General features: G+C 39.0%; 1 protein-coding gene across 1 annotated transcript; it reads right to left on the minus strand.

The window, feature by feature from the left end:
• Positions 1-3014: 3014 nt before the first annotated feature.
• LOC125381461 (probable palmitoyltransferase AKR2) lies at positions 3015-24179 on the minus strand. Its single transcript, XM_048398013.1, has 4 exons — positions 24118-24179; positions 22986-23057; positions 22662-22699; positions 3015-3859 (listed from the first exon to the last, which is right to left on the minus strand). The coding sequence occupies exons 1-4, from the start codon at positions 24177-24179 to the stop codon at positions 3015-3017; spliced, it is 1017 nt and encodes a 338-aa protein (XP_048253970.1).
• Positions 24180-25377: the final 1198 nt, after the last annotated feature.

Raw genomic sequence — 25377 nt, forward strand, 5'->3', positions numbered from 1 at the left:
TGATGAAAGAGTAACATGTGTACAATATGTGTTGATGTAAGAGTAACACGCGTACAATTTGTGTTGATGTAAGGGTAACACGTGTACAATATGTGTTGAGGCAAGGGCAACACGTGTACAATATGGGATTATGTAAGAGTAACACGTGTACAATATGTGTTGATGAAAGAGTAACACGTGTACAATATATGTTGATTAAAGAGTAACACGTGTACAATATGTGTTGATGTAAGAGTAACACGTGTACAAAATGTGTTGATGTAAGAGTAACACGTGTACAATATGTGTTAATGAAAGAGTAACACGTGTACAATATGTGTTGATGAGAGAGTAACCCGTGTACAATATGTGTTGATGTAAGAGTAACTCGTGTACAATTTGTGTTGATGTAAGAGTAACACGTGTACAATATGTGTTGATGTAAGGCAACACGTGTACAAAATGTATTGATGTGGGGTTAAACGTGTACAAAATGTGTTGATGTAAGGGTAACACGTGTACAATATGTGTTGATTAAGGGCAACACGTGTACAATATGTGTTGAGGCAAGGGTAACAGATATGTTGATGTTGGGATAGCACGTGTACACTATGTAACATATGTGTTGATGTAGGGTAACACGTGCACACTATGTAACATGTGTTGATGTAGGGATAGCACGTTACAGTATGTAACATGTGTTTTGATATCGGGTAACACGTGCACACTATGTAGCATGTGTTCATGTAGGGTAAAACGTGCACATTATGTAACGTTTAGATTTTGGGTTAGCACGTTTACAATATGTAACATCTGTGTTGATGTGGGGTCACACGTGCACCCCATGCAGCATGCGTTGATGTAGGGTTACATGTACACAATATGTAACATATGTTGATGAAGGGTAACACGTGTACACTATATAATTAATTGTTAATGTTAGGTAACAGGTAACTATGTAACAAATGTGCAAATTTTGGGCCTCACATGTACAACATGTAACATATGTGTTGATGCAGGGGTTATACGTGCACACTATGTAACATATGTGTTAATGGAGGGTAACACGTGCACACTATGTAACATGTGTTCATGTAGGGTAACACGTGCACACTATGTAACATGTGTTCATGTAGGGTAACACGTGCACATTATGTTTTAAGTTGTCGAATTTAATTATAAGCATTCACTGTGGTTTTTTTTCGATTCATTGAGGTATGAATAAACAGTCAATCCTTAAGTAACAAATGTGCTAATGTTGGGCAACACATGTACACACTGTAACATATTTGTTGTTGTAAGGGTAACACGTGTACACTATGTAACATATGTGTTGATGTAGGGATAGCACGTGTACACTATATAAAATGTGTTGCTGTAAGGGTAACATATGTACACTATGTAACATATGCACTAATGTTGGGTTACAACGTACACAATATGTAACATATGTGTTGCTGTTAGGGTAACACGTGCCCACTATGTAACATATGTGTTAATGGAGAGTGACATGTATACACTATGTAATATGTATTGATGTAGGCAACACGAGCAAACTATGTAACTTGTGTTGATGTACGATAACACATGAACATTATGTAACATATGTGTTGATATAGGGTAACACGTGCACACTATGTAACATATGTGCTGATGAAGGGTAACACGTGTACACTATGTAACACATGTGCTGATGAAGGGTAACACGTGTACACTATGTAACATATGTGTTAATGGAGGGTCACACGTAGACACTATGTAATATGTATTGATGAAGGCAACACCAGAACACTATGTAACATATGTTGATGTAGGGTAACACGTGCACATTATGTTTTACGTTGTCGAATTTAATTATAAGCATTGACTGTGTACTTTATTTCGGTTTTTTCAGGTATGAATCGAAAACCCGATCTGCAAGCTTTCATACAGTTTCCACATCGATTTTTTATTCATACCTCAATGAACCGAAAAAATAAACAGTCAATCCTTAAGTAACAAATGTGCTAATTTTGGGCAACACATGCACACAATGTAACATATTTGTTGTTGTAAGGGCAACAGGTGTACACTATGTAACATATGTGCTAATGTTGGGTAACACGTGTACTCTATGTATCATATGTGTTGATATAGGGATAGTACGTGTACACTTTATAAAATGGGTTGCTTTAAGGGTACCACATGTACACTATGTAACATATGTTTATGTGGGTATAGTACGCTTACAGTATGTAACGTGTGTGTTGATATAGGGTAACACGTGCACACTATGTAACAAGTGCCCATGTAGGGTAACACGTGCACATTATGTAACGTGTAGATGTTGGGATAGCACGTTTACAATATATAACGTGTGTTGATGTAGGGTTACACGTTCACACTATGTTACATATGTGTTGATGTAGGGGTAGCACGTTTACACTGTGTAACATGTGTTGCTGAAAGGGTAACACCTGTACACCATGTGACATATGTGTTGTTGTAAGAGTAACAAATGTTCAGTATGTAAAATATGTGCTGATGTTGGGTAACTCGTGTCCACTGTGAAACATATGTGTTGTTGTAGGATCACACGTGCACACTATGTAACATATGTGTTGATGTAGGATCACACGTGCACACTATGTAACATATGTGTTGATGTAGGATCACACGTGCACACTATGTAACATATGTGTTGATGTAGGGTAATGCGTACGCACTGTGTTACATATGTGTTTCTGTAAGGGTAACACGTCGACACTATGTAGCACATGTGCTGATGAAGGGTAACACGTGCACACTATGTAACATACGTGTTAATGTTTGTATTGGTTTGTTTTGAAGTTGTTGCATGGTATTAGTCTATGAGTGGTCATAATTAGTCTGTACTTTTTCTGAAGGTTCAAACAGTTTTCTTGAAATAAGTGTCAATGATGTTGAGTAATTTACTTGAATGCGTTTCTAGATTGAAAGAAATACTTTCAACAAAGAAATAATCGTATTAATTATAGTGACTGCCAGTTTGTATATAACATCAGCTTGTTTCCAAATCAGCCCTGCGAAATAATGAGGTCGTACACTTTCATGTGCTTTCCACGTTTTGCTATCATCGCTGCCGTATCCCCATCCTTGTCCTTGGCGTGAATATCTACAATATCTTGAGAAAGAATATGCTTCACCATTTCAATGTGGCCACTGAAACAGGGCATGTGCAGGATCGTGCCACCATTAACATCAACTGCAGACACATCACCTCCTTTACTAACAAGCAAGTCAAACACTCTTTTATGTCCCATCCCTGCGGCCATCATCAATGGTGTCCTCCCAACCATTCCTCTACAGTTGATGTCCACTATCTTCTGTGAGAGGATGTACTTCACCATCTCCACATGTCCTCCAAGACAGGCCAAATGTAGGATGTTATCACCATTTGTATCCACAAGTGAAGCATTGCCTCCAGTACTCACGACTAAGTCAAACACGCCTCTATGACCCTTAATTGCTGCAAACATCAGTGGTGTCCTCCCGTATACTCCTCTACTGTTGATGTCCACAATCTTCTGTGAGGCGATGTACCTCACCATCTCCACATGTCCTCCAAGACAGGCCAAATGTAGGATGTTATCACCATTTATATCCACAAGTGAAGCATTGCCTCCTTTACTCATGACTAAGTCAAACACCTCTGTTTCTCCCCAACGTGCTGCCAACATCAATGGTGTCATCCGGTGCTCCTTCTCTCTACTGTTGAGGTCAACATGACCTTCAGTTAAGATGTATTGCACTCGGCTAACATCACCCTCCCTGCAGGCTTCATGGAGTATGTTGTCTCCAGATTTTCTCTTCTGATCTCGTTTCTGCTGTTGAGAGCTCGAAGGATAGAACTTCTCCCTATCTGGAAATAAGTTTATTGATATTTGTTTCACCACAGCTAGTGAAGAAGTACTGGTACTATTTATGTTAACATTCTAAAGCACATTTATTTCATGAAGAATTGAACAAATAATTGCTTTTTCAAAAACTGCTTTACATAAACATATAAATTACTCAGTCTCGTCATATCCCAACATAATTTTTGGCATCTCAAATATAACTTAAGAAAGTTGGAAATCAAGGTTAATTCAATAGATAGTTCCGTTATCTTACAGTCTAACATTCTAATTGGTCATTGGAAATATTTCTTGGGAGGTATTGTTTCTTTTTCTAGACGTACAAGTATTTGCCCTAAAACCCTTAAGTAAAACAGTACTTGTACCCCCCCCCCCCCCCTCCCCCCCCCAAAAAAAAAGAAAAAAAAGAAAAAAAGATAACTGGAAGGCTATTACCTTTTACACAGACAGCTTTACCAGATCGACTCTCTATACACCTAGAACCGAGACTGCAAGACATGTCTGTGCAGGGACCAGCGGGTACCTTTAAACAGAAGCAAACTGTCAACTGTGTGTTCGCGAATTTCTCCTCACAAATAACACACTGAGTCGATTAATTTCTCTGTCAGTTCTTGAGAAGCATCGGTCTTTTTTTCCTAGTTGAATAATAATAAAAGCGACAAAACCCGTTCCATATTCATATGAAATCTCTGCGTAAAGCATGATAATGTGTTTATGAACATTTGTTTATTAACATGTGTTCATGAACATGTGTTTAGGAACATGTGTTCATGAACATGTGTTTATGAATAACTATGATATAGTGATGAAGTAAGAAGATGAGGGTATCCTGACCCACCAGTGGTACCTGCCACACATGCATTAATTTTCACTTGACGTTGTCACGTCCACAAGACAACCGTATTCGGTTGGTGCATCTATGGAATCGATGCCAAACTGCCACATTAACAGCTCAGACAGTTACTGAGCCCAGTTAGTGGCAAAACCGTAGGCAAGTTGTTGATACGCCCAAGATTGATCATACGTCACCGTCAGCCACGCCTAGCTTGGTGTAGACAACATCTGAGGTTCAGAATACAATACTGGGACAGTATACTGATGGGTCAAGATTTAATCTGAACAGGTCAGTAGTATGCCAGTTTTTTAATTGCTGTCCTCTCATTGGCTGATTTCTGAGGATTGTTGGGAAGAAATTTGACCATTAAAGGAAAGAAACGTATTCTGATTATAAGTTATGATGTAACCGGTTCTTCAGTAGCCGAATGGATCACAAGGACAACTAATAATCCGACGATCGAATCCTCTAATGCTATTTTCCAGACATTAACATATCTACCCAGATCTGAGGCTATAAAAGTCTGAACACCCGTTGCGAAACATGTTCGGTTAATCAGTTCAAATTGTCGACAGTGACCAGACTAAACGTATGTCGAGTTGAAAACCGTACAGTTTTGGACCCGAGAATGTTTCTGGCCGGTAAGGCGACCATTAAAGGAATAGCAATGACTTTGGAATTATGGAGAACAATGCTACAATTGCTACCTTTGATAAAGACTGAACTCGGATTGTTTAACGTTACTGGAAAGTGTAGACCTTCTATAAGAGGCGAGACTACGTATAATATGTCGTGGATAGATACTGTCTTCTATACTTGAGCTTTCGAATGTCGTATTTAAGCAGGTTTTTGTATTATGAAATATGTTACCGTTTCAGTTACCCTCGATAGGTGCTAACAATTTGAAACTGACACTTCTAAACAATAGTTATGGCACCATGCGTGAGCGAATTTGGCGCTGACCGCATCGGCGTTGATAACCGGTAAGTCACCCGATATTGGTTATTACGGGTCCCAGACGCTGAATACGTCTGACCGACCAGTTGACAGGAGCTATTCACACCCAATTACATTGAATGTACGAATACGTCATACTTATTATCAGCTGTTTAACCTAAAGCCAGACGTCGCTTTAATATCCGAATACACATCAAATTAGTAGCATATACGTTTTTAACGCTTTTTATCCAATACCAAGAGTGTACGATATCATCGTTTATTGTACAATAATCAGTGAAACTGTTTAAAATGCGACTCATCGAGTTGTGTTGACACCGATAATATAGAAAATACAGACAATAGTAACCGCAAACAACGCTATCGTAATATTGAAGCTTTCTACTAGACTATTTGTACACGCCTCTACCGTATAGATATTTAAAACTATTGAATTCAGCATACATAAGCGAATTATTCAAACCGAATGAAGCAAAACATTCTTCGGTATCCTTATTCGGTACGTAGAAGCAAATCCAGTGTAATCCCGAATGCGAAGCTGGCGCAGTGTTCACGATATAGGCTGCCGGTAAAGTCTCTCGTTTATGCGTAAGTAGTAAATAATCCCAAGGTAATGTGCGTTTGTAGATGTCCTTGTACTCGTAGTCGCCTCGCACGAAAGCCTCTATATACGAGGTGTACAACATCTTTACGTCATCATAACGTTACGGTACGCGTCCACTTCAATACAGTTATTCATTTCGAAATAGGTAATCATGGTCAAAGGGTGAGCTAGCGGTTGTGAAAAGTACAGTTCAATTCCTACTTTGCCCGATTGTTTAGGGTAGTGATGTCCTTCATTCGCGCCTAGATCATTACTAAAATCGATAATGTACAGCGAAAAACCGCGGGTTCGGGTGTTATACCGTGTAATCCATTTCGCCACAGTCCACCGCCATTACGAAACAGGTCTAAGCAAGTTTTGTACAATCTGGACGAGTCGTCGCCGTAATCTACGTGGATAGATTTACCGTGTACCTCTTGACCATTCAATTTTACGTTTAGATTTGTCAAACTCTGATGACCAAATTTGAAACGGTTCAAAAGGCATGTACTGGCATACGCATTATTTTGCACCAAACCAATGACCATACGTTTCGGGAGATCTCCATTGACAATAGCTTGATTATGACAATCTCTTACACCCGTTGGTAGATTGTGAACAGTTGTCTTGACTCGCGTAATAGGGTATTTTGCAGTTATCCCTTTCTGTAAAGCTTTACTTTGTAGTTCTCTTATTCGTAGCGAAACCTCCACTTCTCTGACGTAAAATTCTGCTCTGACGATCTCACTTTTATAAGTAGTGCCATCATTGGCGTACATCAACCAAAACTGATCCGATGAACCAATTAGTTCTAGTTTTATATCAACATCGTCTATGAGATAACGACGTTGTAAACATATATCGCAATTAAGTCTTGACACGTATTCTACTTCACGCATGGGAACTATTGATTGCCACCGTTTTTTCGTCCCCGAGTTGCTGCGAGCATTGTCCATAATGAGATCATCAAATTTTTTGGCTTCGTCCATATGCCATCCTTGACATGATTCTTGTTTAGATTATTCGTCGAAGGACAGAAGCGATTCGAGATAAATACGGCAGGCGTAAGTACCGAGATTGGGCGTGACCTCATGCTGATTGTGACCGAGTTGTACCCTTTACATCGCGGAAAAAACTGTGAAGGGAATTATATATAGGCGCGACGTGGTCCGGAGGTATATAATTATCTTGTCCCGATGCTATTGGGTTTGTATTGTCGCCATTACTTTTAGTTACTTTGACAACAATTTGCAAATAACACTGCGCTAAATCGATATAACTATTAACGGGATTTAGGATATCAAATCGTATGGGTCCAGACCCGATTGTGGAGGTTGTCGGGGTATATAGCACCCATTGATCATCGGTCATGCTTGTCATAACACCCGATACTGAAAATAAGTCTAATTCAGACTTTGCACATTCTATAGCCTCGGTACGAATCATCGTCTACGGGGTTTATTTCTCTTCCTCTGTCTGCGTATTTTAGCCGGCGGGGCATGTATTGACCCGTTCACGGATCGAACGCCTTCTGACAAAAATTCCCAAGCTCTTCTCTTAAATCCTGTCCGCGGACTTACAACGTCCTCCACCACATTTTGAACGACATTAGATAATTTCTTCTCCACTTCTGAGCATACTCTTTCCTATCGATTTTATCATAGGTAACGCAATTCTCCCGAAGGCACCGAGTATGTTCCCAAATCCTCCGCTCGCTTGAAAATATCGTCCGTATAAACGGGTACGCCCTCACCAAACTGAAGTCGAGAACGTCTCTTTCTACGATATGGATGAAGCATTATGCGCTTCTCTTTCGAAAGTGTAGTTTAACCCACGACCGTCCACTTTGAAATGCCACTCTTGCCCGCATCGCCTTTTTTATAGATACTAATACTTCGGACAGTTTTGTATCGGAATGGTACGTACAGGATAGGGTTATAGTCTTTGACGTAGACACAATCGTCCAACATAGCTTTACTAACGGGTACGTGAGCGAGTAATGGAGTTTATCAATTCCCAACAATTTGAAACTCGATAATGTCGCTGTACAGGTACAGGTTATGGAATGTTTGATCTTTAAGGGTATGTAGGGGTAAGGTAGCCGCCTACTTTTTCTCGTGTAACATAAACACGTGTTCACCGGACTTTATCACAAAACCCAATAATCTCGCTAAGGTTGTATGAAGTTTTATCGATACTTTGAAATGCCTTACTCGGGTGTGGTTCTTAATAGTTAAAAAATCCCAATCCGTTGGATAGTAATACTATTTTTTAGGATCTACATCCGACAATTTCTTGGTTTCGGACTTGAAACCCCTCTGTAACGACCCCAACTAATTGGCTGTCGGTATAATCTTTCCGTATATATATATATATATATATATATATATATATATATAGTGGCTGGTTGGGTAGTGTTGTGGTCAAAATGTTTGTTCGCTGAAGACCCAGTACAATGTGTGAAGATCATTTCTGGTTTCCTCGATTTGTGATATGAATGCGTCGTAAAACACAGCAAATTACTTTTAATTCACCTGACGTAAATTGAGTTGAAGCCTAGCAGACCAATATAGAATACATTTTTATGTACTTAATGCTTGTTCTTCAATATGATGTAATTACATAAGGAAATAATGTCTGGAATGAAATTAAACAAAATAAGTACAATCACCGACATTCTGACATTAAATATTGGGTCAACATATTTACAGATAAAATCAACTTACACCTGAATGATTCTTTTGAAGAACAATAAATCCTTCATTCTTCTCAATTGGCTTCGATTCACCAAGTCGTAGACGACAAGTTAACGTTTCATAACAGAATTCGTATCTCAAACAGCCGCCAGTTTCAACACATCTTACTTGGCAGAGTTTGATGCCAATGTTCCTGATAGTAGTAGAACGCTCCGTCTCCTTCCCTGTTGTTTGAACGTCACTTTGTTTGATGCTGGATGTTACCAGTCCTACGATTGAGTGAACAGCTGCTGATACCAGGAACAGCTCCCGAAACACCCCTGAACACAGTGGAGTCATCTTCAAGTCTGCACAGAAGATGCACCAACTACCGACCACACACAGCTGTGTACGACTGCACGACTGCTGATATTCACAACCAAGGTAGACCTGTTGACTTATGTATATGGAAGTCATGTGACAGATAACGTTACTGCTGTACATGTCACATGCGCGATCAATACAGCAAAGTACATTCTGGAACATCAACGAAAATGTCATCTGAAGTTTACAGAGAAAACAGAATGTGAAATGCTGAACGTCCTCATAAAAACCGTTTACTTGAACCTTCAGGTATATCTATGACATTGTTCATTAATTGTCAATTATTAGCCAGTTCCCTCCTCTGGGTTTCCAACCTGAACTAGCCATAATAGAGACCAGTGAGACAGACTCGTCTGTTTTTATGTTTAGATCTATGCATAAAGAATCAGAGTGACAAAAACTCTCTCAACAATCCTGTATGGCTCGACAGAATGAAGTCTTCATCTTTTCAATATATGTCAAGCAATATTCCAGCAACTGCAGTCTTTGGCATCAACATTTCATATTTGAGGTACAATTATACATGCGATTCTTGCTAAAAGAGTTACAACATTCAAGGTCTTAGTATTGCTTTCAACGTTTTTATTGTTTCGCGATGGAGGGCATTTCCAAATGTTCCCAGGTTTGTTAAAGTGAACATTTGACTTGCCTTTGCATGTGTTTGTGACGGGTGCCACCGCGGGGGCAGGATAGGCTCACCATTTGGCGAACACTTGGTGTCATCCCTAATTAATAGTGATTCATAAACACATACTTACGGAATAGTCGTATACGTGCAGCTGATTCTGCTTTGGTCAAAGCTTTATTATGATGATTGTGATTATGTCGCCTGTATTTTCATGAGCAGTGGGCAATGTATGCACTCCAAAAATTGCGTTTACGTACGTTAGCCTACAACCTAAATACTGATCAGTAAACAAGGTGGCAGACATTAGCCTACAACCTATAAACTGATCAGTAAACAAGGTGGCAGACGTCAGCCTGCAGCTTATATATTGATCAGTAAACAAGGTGGCAGACGTCAGCCTAGTCCCTATATACTGAACACTATACAAGGTGACAGACGCTAGCCTACAACCTATAGACCGATCAGTAAACAAGGTGGCAGACATTAGCCTACAACCTATAAACTGATCAGTAAACAAGGTGGCAGACATTAGCCTACAACCTATAAACTGATCAGTAAACAAGGTGGCAGACGTTAGCCTAGTCCCTATATACTGAACACTATACAAGGTGACAGACGCTAGCCTACAACCTATAGACCGATCAGTAAACAAGGTGACAGCCGTTAGCCTACAACCTATAAACTGATCAGTAAACAAGGTGGCAGACATTAGCCTACAACCTATAAACTGATCAGTAAACAAGGTGGCAGACGTTAGCCTGCAGCTTATAAACTGATCAGTTAACAAGGTGGCAGACGTTAGCCTAGTCCCTATATACTGAACAATATATAAGGTGACAGACGCTAGCCTACAACCTATAGACCGATCAGTAAACAAGGTGACAGCCGTTAGCCTACAACCTATAGACTGATCAGTACACACGGTGACAGACGCTGGCCTACAACCTATGTACTGTTCAGTAAACATGGTGACAGACGTTAGCTTACAACATATATATTGACCAGTAAACCAGCAAAGTAAATATATTGTATCCAGGTATGAGCAGGCACTAGCTTACAACAAATATGGTGACTTATGAACAATTTTGTGCCCATTAGCCCACAACATATCTCGTCACCCTATTACATATTATATGACCAGCACCTGTTACCCTAAAACACATATTGTGACCAGTATCAGTTCCCCTATAATAAATATTGTGACCAGCATCCGTTACCCTATAGCACATATTGTGACCAGCATCCGTTACCCTATAGCACATATTGTGACCAGCATCCGTTACCCTATAACATATATTCTGACCAGCATCCATTACCTATAACATATACTGTGACCAGCATCTGTTACCCAATAACACATATTGTGACCAGCATCCGTTACCCTATAACATATATTATGACCAGAATCCGTTAGCCTATAACATATATTGTGACCAGCATCCGTTACCCTATAACATATATTAAGACCAGCATCCGTAGCCTATAACATATATTGTGACCAGCATCCGTTAGCCTATAAGATACATTGTGGCCAGACTCAGGTACCCTATAACATATATTATGACCAGCATCCGTTACCCTATAACATATATTACGACCAGCATCTGTTAGCCTATAACATATATTATGACCGGCATCAGTTCCCCTATAACATATAATATGACCAGCATCCGTTACCCTATAATATAAATTCTGACCAGCATCCGTTACCCTATAACATATATTGTGACCAGCATCCGTTAGCCTATAACATATATTATGACCAGCATCCGTTACCCTATAACATATATTCTGACCAGCATCCGTTACCCTATAACATATATTAAGACCAGCATCCGTAGCCTATAACATATATTGTGACCAGCATCCGTTAGCCTATAACATATTTTGTGACCAGACTCAGGTACCCTATAACATATATTATGACCAGAATCCGTTACCCTATAACATAAATTCTGACCAGCATCCGTTAGCCTGTAACATATATTATGAGCAGCATTTGTTACCCTATAACTAGATTACGACCAGCATCCGTTAGCCTATAACATATATTGTGACCAGCATCCGTTAGCCTATAACATATATTGTGACCAGCATCCGTTACCCTATAACTCATATTGTGACCAGCATCCGTTACCCTGCAATATGTTGCTTAGTTTTCTTCAGGTATTTCCAAAATCTGATAATATTATCTGCCAGCAAACATGTAAATGCTGTTTTATGTTACCTATGAACATACCAGTCTCCACAAAAATGGAATACAATTTCATCTCGTTCATAATGTTCCAACAGTCTGTTCAGTCAGTAATAAAATCTCAAAGTGGATCGGAGAGAAACTATCTGACATATCATCCCAAAACATTCGTATTTCTCTACGTTTCCAAAACCTGACAATACATTTAGGGAATCACTATTATTCTTATGATAACAATCTGGGAACCAAATGATTAGAATCAATTGATATGTCTAGACCAGGCATATTAAATGTGTGTTGGTTCAATCAAATAATTCTGATTTATCTTATGGTCGGATATTAGTGAATGCCTGATATGCAGCTATCTCAAATCATCTTGATTCCTCATATTTTACTTATCTGGATTTCTCATATTTAACAAGGAAAAACGAACCAAAATGTTTGTTTCTCACAATATAAGCGCGTTTAGCGTCCACTTCAGTTAGACTTATTAAAACTTAACATGGTACAGGTGTTTTTGTCAGTCAAGAGCATCAAATTGAATTTCAAGAGAAAATACTTTTCTTGCTTGTAAACAAATGGTACAATAGTTTTTTTCAAACATCAGAAGTCTGATAAATATTGGCCATGTTGACAGGAATGTGACAGGAAGCACATCTGTTGGAGTGAGTGAATAAGGCTTTTCACTTCCTCGTCCTATGTAAACGAAATGTGACAGGAAGCACATCCCGTGTGCGAAATACGCATCAGTCGGAAAGCGCACGTTAAATCTCCAAAGTAAGTAAGTAAGTAAGGAAGCACATCTGTTGGAGTTAGTGAATATGGCTTTTCACTTCCTCGTCCAATTTAAGCAAAATGTGACAGGAAGCACATCTGTTGAGTGAGTGAATAATGCTTTTCACTTCCTCGTCTTATTTCAGTGAAATGTGACAGGAAGCACATCTGTTGAGTGAGTGAATAAGGCTTATCACTTCCTCGTCGAATTTAAGCGAAATGTGACAGGAAGCACATCTGTTGAGTGAGTGAATAAGGCTTTTCACTTCTTCGTCCTATTTAAGTGAAATGTGACAGGAATCGCATCTGTTGAGTGGGTGAATATGGCCTTTCACTTCCTCATCCTATTTAAGAGAAATGTGACAGGAAGTACATTGTGACCAGATATCCATCACCGGAGATGGTTTCAGTTTCAGCATATATCTTCTCCATGAACAAAGGAAATAAACAGAGTGGACTCTGTAGACTTATAGATATTGATTGTGTTGAGTCTCTGGACTCAAAGCCTGAAATGAATAATCCAATAATATTGTGATAATATTTTCTACTTCTATAACATTTTTTTATAAACAATGCATATTCACCTTCCCTCAAAATATTGCTTCTTCAGAAAACAATATCCTTCTGAAATAGAGAAAGTTTCGGAAAATGAGTCACAGTGAATAACATTAAATGCTACTTTAGAACAATCTTAAAGGTATCAATTCAACTGAAAAACTCAAGCAGTATATTCTGTGTAAACACAACAGATACATCAATTTAATGAGTGTGTGCTAGAGTTCTTTATGCCAATATCACACGGAAATTCACTCTTGTTTTAATAAAACAGGTTTTAATATTTGTATTATGTATTTAATCATGAAATATACTTTCGCCAGTGTAAAATAATTAGTGAAGATAATTAGAATCAGCTGAAATATCATGTTTTGTCACACCTACAGTCATTCTGCCTCATGGACACTATGGTTTTCTGAGTCAGGTCATGAAGATCACAAATAAAATAAAATATGAATACGACTTGTATTTGTTTTTTGTCAAATGGAATGTTTGTCTCATCTTATGGTTAACTAAAGTTGATATTTTGACTTTTGACCGTGCCACTCATGAACATATTAACTTTGTCAGATCACATGATGAGACAAATTCATGCTATCATCGTTATTGGACAAGGAAAACAAATTTTCTCCATGCATTTATCCTTTTTTACATTTCTTGTCTTGATTGAAATATCAAAATTACCAAAATGATCTCCCCACTTGACGTGATTAAAATATACTTAATACAGTAAGCACAACTATCATCTAATACCTAAATTAATATGATTAATAATAAATGACGCATTACATGGCAGTTGCTTGCACAAGATAAATTATTATGTTTTAAAAGTTTCAAAACATGTTTGAGTAAATAAAACCAGACGGAATAAATGAATTATGATTACGATACTCATGAGATACCTAAATTCATAAAACATAATTCAGTTTATAGTAATCTCTATCCCAATTTATGAATTTGAAATATCTGAATACAGACTGTTAAAGAGTTATCTGTTTCTGTACATTACATAGGGATTACATGTAGATTTACTGGCTATTAATTAGTTGGGTTTCTTATTTGTTTGTTTTTCTTAAATATTGTTTACAAAATTGCGTATCAAACTGTACTTTACTTTAAATATTTTCACAACCTTTATTATACACCTCATACGATCTAATCTGTCAACATTGACAATTAAGTTAACAATCACAGCAGCACTCGTTGATCTATAGGTCTAATATTTTATTGGAATATATTTGAGTCCATTACGATTTACAAAATCAAAATACACAACTAATGCAAAATTCTAATGTGTTTATGATTGTATGATATGTTTTTGACATCACTGTATATATTGTCAAAAGGTCAATATTTACTACTCGACTTCAAATACAACTCGCAGAGCTATGCAAACTCACACTTTGACTAAAACACATAAATATATAGTTTGAGTAAATGGTGTGAAAACAATGCTCAAAAGGTACGATAGATGTTGCGTGATAGTACCGGGATGTTTGAATTGTCGTCGTTTGTCCAATCTGGGTGCCTTGTTGACTTTTCCATGTGTATCAAGTGCCATTCAGCCTTAACCTTCTGCTCTGCAAGCCTCGCTTTCAAACCGGAAGTAGCGAAGTGTGAAAAAAGTCAATAACACGTATTGTGACCAGACATCAACTTAGCACCCGTTAATCTTATTATTACATTTATTATGACAAGCATCCGTTAACCTATAACATTCTAGGATTTGAGACAAACAGCACTGTAATGAAAACACAATCTGATGTGCATGTGGCATTTAAAGGTAATGTTCGACATGATCGCGAGTTCGAATGTCAGATTCATCCTCATCAAAGGTAGTCATCGAGAGTTCTTTTTAAGCGCTGCTCAATCCCAGAACGTTGCTCACCTAAACGTGTACATAACGCGTTACTAGGTTTCTACACATACGTATTTACCGGTAGTTATTATTCTGGTGCCGGGTGCAAAAAAGAGAGAAATGATATAAGATTGTGACGTCATTAGGTATTATGTCACTTCAGATCTACAAGCCGCGATGGCTTCTTTAATGATTTTGTGCTTCCCCATAAAGCTATTTACAGGTATTGTGTGACTATACGTTTATGGGGGTCTGAACATGTATTTAATGCATATTGATATAAGTTGAACACTGTTGTGTCGGAGAGATCCATTTATCCAAACTTTCGACACATCTGAAAACAGGTTCTGAAAAGTTCATGTTGATAAAGCAATAATGTGATTAGCTATTGATAGAAGGAAACTAAAAGAAACAGTATTTGTGCATTGAGACACTTATGCAGATAGACGTTAAGCTCACACATTTTCAATTCGATCTTTCGATGCCATTTTATTCTTGCATTTTTGACATATGATGAGAGTTAAGTTTTTACAAATACCTAAAAGCTGCAGGAGTATGTCATCATCACTTTAAGACTACGTACACAAACATGTGCGAGGATAACAAAGGGGGCCCAAGGCATACGGGGCTTACCATTTGATATTGTAGGGTAGGCCTGAGATGTTTTTTTGTTTTTTAAAAAACACACATTTGCATCAGAGAATATTGAAAAGAAACTGTTTGCTTGTTATGCTGGATGATGTGACAAACATGTGTGGTATTGAAGAAAGAGTCTCTTCTTCTTTCAGAGAAAACAACACAGTCGGTTCTTTAGAAAACGTCGGTTACATTATGAATTGGTACTTTGTCACTCTGTTGCAGTCAGGAATACATACTGAATGAGTGTATGCATGATCATGAATACTACAAGTCCACAAACTGCAAATACGGAGTGAGAGCTCCGGAGCAGACATATTTACTTGCTGAAAAGATAAAGACTGAAAGTTTTGGACCGTAAATAATCATTTATTGCACTTGATCCTGTCATAATCATTACTACTACTACTTCCACTCCTTCTACTACTACGTCTACGTCTACGTCTACGTCTTCTTCGCCTACTACGTTTACGTTTACTTCTACGTCTACTACGTCGACAAGTTCCACTACTACTATTACAACTACTACCTCTACTACCACTACTACTACTTCAACTGGCAGGGCAGGGCAGGGCAGGACAGGGCAGGGCAGGGCAGGGCAGGGCAGGGCAGGGCAGGGCAGGGCAGGGCAGGGCAGGGCAGGGCGGGATAAAGGTAACCCATGTGGCGCGGTGCCTATGTTGTAAATTTATATCAACTAAATCTTCACAATTACCATAGATAAGCGCATCAGACTGATTGTGGTATTTGTTTCTGATTGCAGCTGTCCAATATTTACAAAGTGTATGGATCGATGAAAGTGTTCCAGTGTAAACAATAATATTCCAGCTAGTTTTCTGTCAACTGGTAAAAAAAGTGCTTGGCACTGGTTGTAAGACATGGTCGTCTTGCAATGTAGATGTGTTGTAAGTGTAAACATGCACTCAGCCCTCAGTGGTTCATCCATCATTTGATTAGCATCCTACAAAATAACGTGTCATGAATTTATGTTCATTTGAGATCCATATATTCTGTCACCAATGTCAAGCACAGATATTCAGTCGAGAGTTTGAGCTGGACGACAATGATGATCCAATAAATAACCCCTATTTGGAAATGCATTTATCTGCCATGTGACGTATGTTATGCGAGTTATATGTGAAGTATACATAATTCATAACCGCTACATCAACATAGCAATGGTTTGATTTGTTGGGATGGTGAAGGGAGTTTGGTGTATGTAAGTTATACAATATTCATGCCTCCCATTAACATAGCATCATTTGCTAGCAATAGCGAAGTGAGTTAGATATATGTGAGGTATACAAGATTCATAACCTTTACATCAACATAGCAATGGTTTGATTTGTTAGTGTGGTGAAGGGAGTTGGATATAAGTAAGTTATACAATATTTCATCTCTCATCAACATAGCAAATGTTTCATTTGCTAGCAATAGCGAAGTGAGTTGGATATGTGTGAGGTATGTGAGGTATACACTATGCATACCTTCTATAAACACGGTAATGGTTTGATTTGTTGGTGTGGTGCTGTGTGCTAGGTTTGAACTATTTTTTGCCAGCTTAGCGAAGTTACTTAGATATATGTATGTTATTCATTATGCCTTCACTTAATCAATACAGCGATAGTTTGATAAAGGTTTGTATGTGTGCGCGCATTCACGTGTGCGTGATTTTGTGCCGAAGTGCATGTGTGCGATTACATACACTATAGGAGTCTAACGCAATTTTCTGTGCAGGGTTGCGTACCTTGGTCATACCAGAAACCTGGGTTCGAATCCAACATTTATCCTGATTGAGTTTCTGGGTTCGTCAGCACCATATCCGATCCGTCAGCTTTCACCAATGTGGCAATTGCCATTTCGGGTTTCCAGCCACATGAAGCTGACACGTTGTGATGACACCCTTGATCATTGGAGCACATGAAGCAGTGACAGAACATTAATTTAATTTTGCTCATCTGATCCATTTGCAGATTAAACTATTTACAGGACACCAGTGAGAGATATTTTTTTAGGTTTAAATTCTGAAACACATTCTTTTGTAGATTTGAACAAATAGTTGTCATTAAAAAAAATAATATAAATATATTATATACATTGTCAATGAAACAGAATAATCAGCCTAGATTTTCTACCGAAACAGATTCCACTTGGCGTAAAGGACAAATAACTGTGGAAGTTATATACATGGACCACTGAAAATCAGTGATGACACTAGGTGTTCGCGAAAAGGGTAAGCATATCTCTACCCTAACGGTAGCACTCGCCATTCATATAATTTGCATAAAAAAGTGAGTTTTTCTTGACTGACTCAGCACAGCGGTACTCAAGCCATGTTGCGACAGCCTGTAAACGAACCAGATAATCAAGTGATCAAAGAATCAGGAAATTCAGTGACACGAGAGTACCATTACTGATTTTGTTGAAACTAATAAAATCGGTACGTTAATTATGAATTACGTTTGCTGTCCATCAATATATAAATGGTTCAACTCTCGTCTCATCCCATAACTTTAACATGAGTATGCATGCATTATAAACACAGTGTTTTTACTGACATCAACCAACAATGTTAAGTCAGCGTCTGTATCACATAGTGAGGAATATGATGGACATATTTGACGCCATGATGAATGATAGGTATCGTGTTGGGAACATAGGATAAATGCCCAGGTGTTCAAACTCATGTCGTTCATTTAACGCCGAGTAACAACAGGTCTAGCAGGGCATTACAACTTGAAACGAACTTGATGAGGTAGCTGCTTTGTTCCACGGCAGAAAATTGGGTACGAGGGAGTTCATATTATCTTTGAACTTATTTGCCTAGAAACTTGGCGTGGGATTACAACATTATAAGATAGGATCAGCTAATGCGTACCTTTCATGTAAGTTATTTTATCATATAATGGGTAGGTTTCTCGGCAGGATAAAGCCAACGGATAAAAACGATATCCGTTGGGGTCATATGCGGATAGAGATGCAAATATCAAAGGTCAAGTAGGGACTACTTTCACTGTTCATAAACAAACATGGCGTCGCCCTCGTCATTCAGCGATCGAGTCAGAATTAACCATCGGGAATATGGATAAACTACAGGGATAATTGCTATATCATTATCAAAAGCACAGTCTAATATACTGAAAATCAGTGTCAACAACGTCTGACCGTGGCCGTGACGTATCATAGACTAGGGTTAGAGTAGCTTCCCTTTGACAAAGGGCAGTTACTCTAGCGGACAGACCGATGGATTGCCGCGAAAGGCAATTAAAAACAATTGTTGTTTTGCGTTTATGTTGCTTCGCCATTGCATAAGAAATAGATTTCAGTTGGAACTATATTGGCTACTGTCACTGTCCGACTGACACATCACTTACCCTCTGACGTAATAAATATTAATGCGCGCATTCCAGGAAAACTCGCAATGTTTCGGTAATGTTTGTGAGAGAGGGAAAGCGATTTTAAAGTACAGAATTAAAGAATGACATTATATGATAAAGAGGTTATCACGCTTGTGTGTTTGGAGGTGGTAAATATCCTGTATTAGGAATAAACACTATGTATTTAGCTCGCCAAGGCTCGCTAAATACAATGTTTATTCCTAATACAGGATATTTACCATCCCCAAACACACTCGCGTGATAACCTCTATGTGTTTGTTACCCATAGCGACATGGTATCGCAGATCTGTTAATCACAAATTGGGGATTCCGGGATCGAGTAGGTCTCGGGTAACCTATGCTGATCACACAGTGAAGATTCTGGGTTAGAATAGATCCCTAGCAACCTATGCTGCTCACACAGTGGGGATTCCGGGTTCGAATAGGTCCCCAGCAATCTATGCTGGCCTCACAGTGGGGATTCCGTGTTCAAATTGGTCCTATGCTGGTCACACAGTGGGAATTCTTGATTTGAATAGGTCCCCAGGTAGAATAGATCCCCAGTAACCTATGCTGCTCACACAGTGGGGATTCCGGGTTCGAATAGGTCCCCAGCAATCTATGCTGGCCTCACAGTGGGGATTCCGTGTTCAAATTGGTCCTATGCTGGTCACACAGTTGGGATTCCAGGTTTGAATAGGTTCCCAGCTAGAAAAGGTCCCTAGTAACCTATGTTGGTCACACAGTTGGGATCTGGGTTCGAATAGGTCCCCAGCAAACATGTGCTGGTCACACATTTGGGATTCCGGGTTCGAAGAGGTTCCAAAGCTAGAATAGGTCCCCAGTAATCTATGCTGGTCACACTGTAGGGATTCCGGGTTTGAATAGGTCCCCAGGAACCTATGATGGCCACACAGTTGGGATTCTGGGTTAGAAAAGGTCCCCAGTAACCTATGCTGGTCACACAATAGGGATTCCGGGTTTGAATAGGTCCCCATGAACCTATTCTGGTCACACAGTGGGTATTCTTGGTTAGAATAAATCTCCAGTAACCTATGCTGGTCAAGCAGTGGGAATTCTTGATTTGAATAGGTCCCCAGCTAGAATAGATCCCCAGTAACCTATGCTGGTCCTTCAGTGGGTAATCCGCGTTCGAAAACGTCCCAAGCAGCCTCTGCTGGCAACACATTTGGGATTCCGATTTCGAAAAGGTCCCCAGCTAGAATAGGTCCCCAGTAACATATGCTGGTCACACAGGGGGGATTCCGGGTTAGAATAGGTCCCCAGTAACATATGCCGGTCACACAGTAGGGATTCCGGGTTTGAATAGGTCCCCATCAACCTCTGCTGGTCGTAGAGTGGGATTCGTGGTTCGAATAGGTCCCAGGGAACCTATGCTGGTCACACCGTGGGGATTCTGGGTTAGAATAGGTCCCCAGCTAGAATAGGTCTCCAGTAACCTATGCTGGTTACACAGTGGAGATAATAATTTAATATCTATATGTAGTAAATCAATCTGTACGTAATGTCTTCGATTTTGGAGGGTACAGGAAGTCTCTATTGTTCCCAATTAGTTTGGTGAGGAATTCACACACACACACACACACACACGCACACGCACACGCACACGCACACACACACACACACACACACACACACACACATATATATATATGAGAATTTTAATCTGTATATTTAGAGGCTGAGAAGTATGTATATTGTTTCGCAATTTTATGTCAAGTTACACATTGAGGACGTGTTTGTTATTTCATTCTTATCTAAGATAGTACATTATTTCCCAATATCGTAAACAACCACTAAAAGAAAATTTAAGAAATGTCAACGTACACATTTTTCACCCTGCTGTAAAGAGAAACAATTCTGATAGGAGGGTCCGACTTTCTTTCAAAACACAATATTTTAACCACACCCAACTTGTCCTGTAATCATTATTTTGTGTGTAGAAGTTAAGGCAATTGTTTTTCACCTATTTCCTGGTACAAATTGTAATCTTATAATCATATTTCCTGGTACAAATTGTAATCTTATAATCATAGTTTTCTGGCGTGCCCAAGGGCCGCAACTCTGCACAGCGAATCGCGGCGCCTAAGACGACTGGGCCACCCGAGCCCCCATTCGCCCACGACATAATCGTATTGGTTACTATATGCTGCTATAATTAAATATATAAAATATGTATTTTACTAAATTTGTTATTAATATAAACATAATAAAAAGGAGCTAATTTTACATATGTACGTATATTCTTTTGTCAGGGTCTGTATGTGACGCTATTTAGGCTTTCAGAAGTCATTTTCACACCACTTCCAAAAACACCTAAGGAGGCTGAATAAATACGCCATTAAAGAATAAATTATGTCGTAGAGCAATATTCCAATCGTGGAAATATGATGAAACAAATACCCGACAACCCGTTTCGTGATCGTGGTGGTCATTAGAAATAACACACCGACAACACCCTCCAACAATCCTCCAGCTCCGAGGCTCACGGCTCCGTGCTTTAAATGTCGTTAACCATGCATTCAGACACTCCAGACTGCATGAGAATTCTAGTTCCAAACATACTTTCAATCATGAATCTAACATAGCTGCCACCCCACGTACATAGGACTTAAGTCAAAGACTCCAAAATATCATGCATTCCCTAGACTGTTAAGGAACAACAGGTTAAATCAGTTTTAATTAATTAATTTGTAGATATGAGTCTTAAATCTTTGACATTTGAGTCTGTATATAACTCACATCGACATTGAACATTGAGATAAATTGGACAATTACCCCAAGAGTCACATATGGCTGAAAAATGGTGTATTACAGCTGAACAAACAGTTTTTTTTATTCTAGAACAGATCGCAGAAACACAGCTTAAGAGGTCACGGGTTTATGTATCTTTTAAGTAGTCCGTCATAAGAAAGAGTATTACCTTTAAAGAAGTGTAGCTCCTTGCTTCTATTGGCTGAGAGATTTCTGATTGGGTAACCCCCAGGACTGCCATTATATGCATTGATTCCGCCTGATAGGAATATAGTTATTTTCTATTGTATTGCGCCCGATAGGAATATTGCCCTTTTCAAAGCCTTTTAACAATGAATTTAGATGAGACAGAAGGGTACTTTCAGCGGCAAAAGTGTAGTTGGGCATGTTAATAGTTCTAAAAAAGATAGAAAGTGACAATTTACCACGGTTTAACACCTGTTTTCCAAAGCGCCCACGCCCTATATAAATATCACCAACCTACTTTTCGAGACCAACATGGCCGCCATCAACAGACTTTTGGAGACCATTTTTCAAAGCTTTTTCACAATGAATTTAGACGAGACAGAAGGATACTTCCAGCGACAAACGTGTAGATGGACATCTTAATGGTTCTGAAAAAGATAGAAAGTGACAATATACCACGGTTTAACACCTGTTTTCCAAGCACACACGCCCTATATATCACCAACCTACTTTTCGAGACCACCTACGTTTCGAGACCAACATGGCTGCCATCAACAGACTTTTCGGTGATAGAAGTGTAGTTGGACATCTTAATAGTTCTAAAATGGACAGAAAAGAACAAAATACCCCGGCTTAGCACCTTCCCGTTCCTGGTTTTCCAACCCTCCGTGCCCTATATAATTATCACCAACCTACATTTCGAGAACAACCTACTTTTCGAGACCAACATGGCTGCCATCAACAGACTTTTCGGTGATAGAAGTGTAGTTGGACATCTTAATAGTTCTAAAATGGACAGAAAAGAACAAAATACCCCGGCTTAGCACCTTCCCGTTCCTGGTTTTCCAACCCTTCGTGCCCTATATAATTATCACCAACCTACATTTCGAGAACAACCTACTTTTCGAGACCAACATGGCTGCCATCAACAGACTTTTGAGAACATTTATCAAGCTTTTTAACAATGAATTTAGACGAGACAGAGGGGTACTTTCGGTGATAGAAGTGTAGTTGGACATCTTAATAGTTCTGAAATGGACAGAAAAAGACAATGTACCACGGTTTAACACCTGTTTTTCCAAAGCGCCAACGCCCTATATAAATATCACCAACCTACTTTTCGAGACCACCTACTTTTCGAAACAAACATGGCCACCATCAACAGACGTTTGAGAACATTTTTTCAAAGCTTTTTAACAATGAATTTAGTCGAGACAGAAGGGTACTTTCGGCGATAAAAGTGTAGTTGGACATCTGAATAGTTCTAAAATGGACAGAAAAGGACAATATACCCCGGTTTAGCACCTTCCCGTTCCTGTTTTTCAAACCCTTCGTGCCCTATATAAATGTCACCGACCTAGATTTCGAGACCACCTACTTTTCACGACCAAAATGGCTGCCATCAACAGACGGTTGAGACCATTTTTCAAAGCTTTTTAACGATGAATATAGACGAGACAGAGGGGTACTTTCAGTGACAAAAGTGTAGATTGACATCTTAATAGTTCTAAAAAAGATAGAAAGTGACAATATACCATGGTTTTACACCTGTTTTCCAAAGCGCCAACGCCCTCTATAAATAAAACCAACCTACTTTTCGAGACCAACCTACTTTTCTAGACCAACATGGCCACCATCAACACATTTTTGGAGACCATTTTTCAAAGCTTTTTAACGATGAATATAGACAAGACAGGGGGGTACTTTCAGTGACAAAAGTGTAGATTGACATCTTAATAGTTCTAAAAAAGATAGAAAGTGACAATATACCACGGTTTAACACCTGTTTTCCAAAGCGCCCACACCCTATATAAATATCACCAACCTACTTTTCGAGACCACCTACTTTTCTAGACCAACATGGCTGCCATCAACAGACTTTTCGGTGATAGAAGTGTAGTTGGACATCTTAATAGTTCTAAAATGGACAGAAAAGGACAATATACCCCGGCTTAGCACCTTCCCGTTCCTGGTTTTCCAACCCTCCGTGCCCTATATAATTATCACCAACCTACTTTTCGAGACCAACATGGCCGCCATCAACAGACTTTTGGAGTCCATTTTTCAAAGCTTTTTTACAATGAATATAGACGAGAAAGAAGGGTACTTTCGGCGACATAAGTGTTGATGGACATTTTAATAGTTCTAATAAAGATAGAAAGTGACAATATACCACGGTTTAACACCTGTTTTCCAAAGCGCCCACGCCCTATATAAATATCACCAACTTACTTTTCGAGACCAACCTACGTTTCGAGACGAACAAGGCCGCCCCCATGCCAAAAACGTTTGAAGACCATTTTTCAAAGCTTTTTAACAATGAAATTAGGCGAGACAGAAGGGTACTTTCTGCGACAAAAGTGTAGATGGACATCTTAATAATTCTAAAAAAATTAGAAAGTGACAATATATTCCTGTTTAGCACCTTTCCGTTCCTGTTTTCCAAACCCTCCACGCCCGATCTAAATATCACCAACCTACTTTTTGAGACCATAATGGCCGCCTTTTATAAATATCATCGACGGACTTTTTGAGACCATTTTGTAACGATTTTAAAAGATTGATTTAGACAATCTAGAAAGATACTCTCTGCAACAAAAGTGTATATTGACATCTTAATAATTCTAAAAAAATAGATAGTGACAAGATACCCCGGTTAAGCACCTTTCCGTTCCTGTTTTCCAAACCCTCCACGCCATATATAAATATCACCAACCTACTTTTCGAGACCACAAAGACCGCCCTCTATAAATATCACCAACAGACTTTTTGAGGCCTAACGGGATTGGGTGGTCAAGCTCGCTGACGTGGTTGATGCATGTCATCGTATCCCATGCTCATGATGTCAATCACTGGATTGTCTGGTCCAGACTCGATTTATTTACAGACCGCGTCATATAGGTAGAATAATGGTGGTTGCGACGCTAAACAACAACAAAAACAACAACAACAAAAGTAAAAATATCAAGGATGCCAGGTGTCCCACTTGGTTAGAGAAAGTGTTAGCCGTGTCATGGCCTTAACATTGGGTAAAGGACTGATAGCAACAAGTCCCTAAGTATTTTGTATGGTTATGTAACATACATGGTTGTTGGCAAACTATGAT

This window comes from Haliotis rufescens, unplaced genomic scaffold, assembly GCF_023055435.1.
Source record: "Haliotis rufescens isolate VD_foot unplaced genomic scaffold, xgHalRufe1.0.p SCAF_18, whole genome shotgun sequence".
Lineage (NCBI taxonomy): Eukaryota > Metazoa > Mollusca > Gastropoda > Lepetellida > Haliotidae > Haliotis > Haliotis rufescens.

What these genes read in the sequence shown, in the direction of transcription:
- LOC125381461 (XM_048398013.1), bottom strand. Translation starts at nt 24,179, where the DNA reads ATGTCCAACTACACTTCTATCACCGAAAAGTCTGTTGATGGCAGCCAT. An exon ending in AGCCATGTTGGTCTCGAAAA is followed by an intron (nt 22,700 to 22,985) that starts GTAGGTTGTTCT and finishes TATCTTTTTCAG; the next exon opens with AACCATTAAGATGTCCATCT. An exon ending in CTACACGTTTGTCGCTGGAA is followed by an intron (nt 3,860 to 22,661) that starts GTATCCTTCTGT and finishes ACTTATTTCCAG; the next exon opens with ATAGGGAGAAGTTCTATCCT.